This window comes from Arachis ipaensis, chromosome B07 (genome assembly GCF_000816755.2).
Source record: "Arachis ipaensis cultivar K30076 chromosome B07, Araip1.1, whole genome shotgun sequence".
NCBI lineage: Eukaryota > Viridiplantae > Streptophyta > Magnoliopsida > Fabales > Fabaceae > Arachis > Arachis ipaensis.
In genome coordinates this window covers 125,949,425-125,952,729 of record NC_029791.2, presented here as the reverse complement: position 1 = coordinate 125,952,729, position 3,305 = coordinate 125,949,425, and the positions used below count along the sequence as shown (strand labels likewise).

The 3,305-nt window shown below is 33.2% G+C and overlaps 1 protein-coding gene across 1 annotated transcript in view; it reads left to right on the top strand.

The window, feature by feature from the left end:
* LOC107606380 (metal transporter Nramp2) overlaps positions 1 to 2,168 on the top strand; it is a 3,708-nt gene extending 1,540 nt beyond the window's left edge. Inside the window, exons 3-4 of the mRNA XM_016308447.2 lie at positions 5 to 657; positions 1,413 to 2,168. Of these exons, the coding sequence (XP_016163933.1) occupies positions 5 to 657; positions 1,413 to 1,691 (932 nt within the window). The 3' untranslated portion in view covers positions 1,692 to 2,168. The remainder of the gene's footprint in view (positions 1 to 4; positions 658 to 1,412) is intronic.

The window sequence follows — 3,305 nt, the reverse complement described above, 5'->3', positions numbered from 1 at the left end:
GTAGGTATTTTGCTTCCAAGACTTAGCTCGAAAACAATTCGTCAAGCTGTCGGTGTTGTTGGTTGTGTCATAATGCCTCACAATGTATTCTTGCATTCTGCTTTAGTGCAGTCAAGGAAGATAGATCCCCAGAAGAAAGGCCGGGTACAGGAGGCTCTCAACTACTATACAATTGAATCAACAGTTGCACTTGCAGTCTCCTTCATGATCAATCTATTTGTCACGACAGTTTTTGCTAAGGGATTTTATGGCACAAAGCAGGCTGATAGCATGGGATTGGTGAATGCAGGGCAGTACCTTGAGGAAAAGTACGGAGGAGGGATCTTCCCCATTCTTTATATATGGGGCATTGGGTTATTGGCAGCTGGACAGAGTAGCACCATCACAGGCACATATGCTGGCCAATTCATAATGGGTGGTTTCCTCAACCTTCGGTTAAAGAAATGGTTGAGAGCATTGATCACTCGTAGTTTTGCAATTGTGCCAACTATAGTCGTAGCTATTGTTTTTAATACATCAGAAGCCTCATTGGATGTTTTGAATGAATGGCTTAATGTGCTTCAGTCCATGCAAATTCCCTTTGCACTGATTCCCCTCCTGACCTTGGTCTCCAAGGAGCATATCATGGGGACCTTTAGGGTTGGGCCTGTTCTTGAGGTATAACTATCATCCAACTTTTCTTTCATTTCATTGATTGTTAATGGTAAGATCTGTATCAACTACTTGCTAGTTCAAAGTTAGTTTCATCTTACTAGATTATTTGAAAACACAATGATTCATATGCTTTTACCTGTGTCTTGTTTTGCATAAGCTTAGATGTACTGAGTCATTGTAGTTTCTTTATGATAATCTCAGTGCATTATTCTAGTTCAGTCTTGCTTGGAGTTTACATATGTGAAATCTCCTATCATAAGTTTTGGATTTTGTATTCATATAATAGTACTGATCAGTTGTATCGGAAGTTTGTCAAAGGGGGTGATGTAGGATTTAAACAGACCACAGCCCAGTGATCCATTATTTCCATTTGTTGTATAGTAAAGTATATAGGTTTATATAACCTTTACTTACAGAACTAGATGAAGATTGGGATTCTTTAGTTTATATAGAATATATGGGTAATCCATCACCTCATAAGAGCTATAAGTCATAATTGCAAATGCACTTGTTTTTTTCTAGAATTACGAAGATGCTTCAGTTTCATTTTATATTTCCCTAGCAGAAAGTTCAGGTCTATTGTACATGATGTATGCAATTATATATCCCTGGGATAAATGGGTGAAGTAAAAGTAGGTTGAAGAAATGATGTGCAAGCCACTCTCTTGCAGCAGTAGTGGTTTTAGTAAGCTAGTTCCCTGCTATTAATTTGTCTTGTTGAACTGATGTTTTGTTTATTTGTGTATTTTATTTTGTAGAGGGTGGCATGGACTATTGCTGCACTTATAATGGTAATTAATGGGTATCTCTTGTTAGATTTCTTCCTGTCTGAGGTGAAGGGCCTGCTGCTTGGTTTTGTAGTTTGTTCATGCACAGCTGCCTATGTTGCATTCATTGCATATTTGGTTTCTCAGAGCGGTGCTCTTCCACACACTTGGGTTAATAGAATCCCCAAGGGTTTTTCTCTCCTCCAAATTGAATCAACAAATTCATACGACATTAAAAATCCGGAAAATAGTACTGCAAACTCCAGCTAATCATTTTTGCACTAGTATACTTGCTTCATACACCATGGAGGAGGTTTTATAGAATATTTCTAACCTTGCAACCTGCTTTAAAGGGAGCACCAAGGTCAGAAAGTGGAAAGCACCTGTATTTAGCTGTACTTCTTTTTTGCAATATAGTTACAGTGGTTACCCGCCATGTATAACACAAGTTGGAAATATTTTTCTGTAAAATGAAAGGTGTGGAAAAGAAAGAGAGAGAGAGAGAGGAACACGATTACAAGTTGCAGGATAAATTACTTCCCTCCATGAACGCCTCATTCTTTATTCTAACATGTTGTAAGCTGCTTCACTATTCTTTGATGTATACAGAGTTTGTATTTAACTTGAACTGTCAGATGTTACCCCATGAATGCAACTTGGAGCTGATCTTACCAGATAAATCAGCATACATGAGATGTATTGAGTTAATCAATAGTGCAATATGGAGTATATTTTTGTTGTCTTCCATTTAATTTTGCCGGTTTTCTCGAGTGTGTTGCGAGCTCGTGAAGTGTGTTTAAGATTTTGTAACCTGGAAGTTTTAATGGTATTAGGTCATTGACTGTTTAATACAAACAATTATGCAACATCTGCTACATATTACTAATTTTATAACTAAAATATGTTACATCATTTTCTCCTTGCAATTGAAATTAAATCTTTCATTTCAAAATTAAAGAGTTCTCTCTCTCATTCATCCACTCTATCTCGCGTATTCTTATACTCACATTATCTCTTTTATATATTATCAATGACTAATTACAAATTTGATAATCAAAATATATAACATAATATTTTCTAATTGTAATTAAAATTAAAACTAAAATTAAAATATTAAAATTAAAATTGAAATATAACTATATTATATATTACTAATTTTATAATAAAAATATATCACATGTCACTCTTTTATTGCAATTGAAATCAAATCATTTTCTCCAAAATTAAAGAGTTCTCTCTTCCCCTCTCTCTCTCTCTCTCTCTCTCTATCTTTCTCTATCTCTCTCATTTATGCATCTATTCTATCTCTCTTGTTCTTATACCCATTTTATCTCTTTTATATACCATTATCAATGACTAATTATAAATTTGACAATCAAAATGTGCAACATGATATTCTCTAATTACAATTAAAATTAAATTAAAACTAAAATTAAAATTAAAATATAGCTATATTATATTACTAATTTAACAATCAAAATATATCACGTAACACTCATTAAAATTAAGATGAATATTTTCTCCAAAATTAATAAATTTTTTTCTTCCATCCTCTTATCTACTTCTCTCTCATTCTCTATTTTTCTCTACCATTCTCATTCTATATATAACTTATAGTTTATATTTTAGGAAAATACTCACATGATGTCATCTTCATACGAAGATGACATTGTGAATCCTTATATGATTAATTAAATATATTTAGTCAAACATATCAATTCATTTAATGGTCCACAATGCTATCTTCATGTGAAGATATCATCACAGGAGTATCCACCTATATTTTATATTACTAATTTGATAAACCAAAATGTGTCACGAAGTATTCTTTCATTACAATTATAATAAAATTTTTTCTCCAAACTTAATAAACTCTCTCGCTCA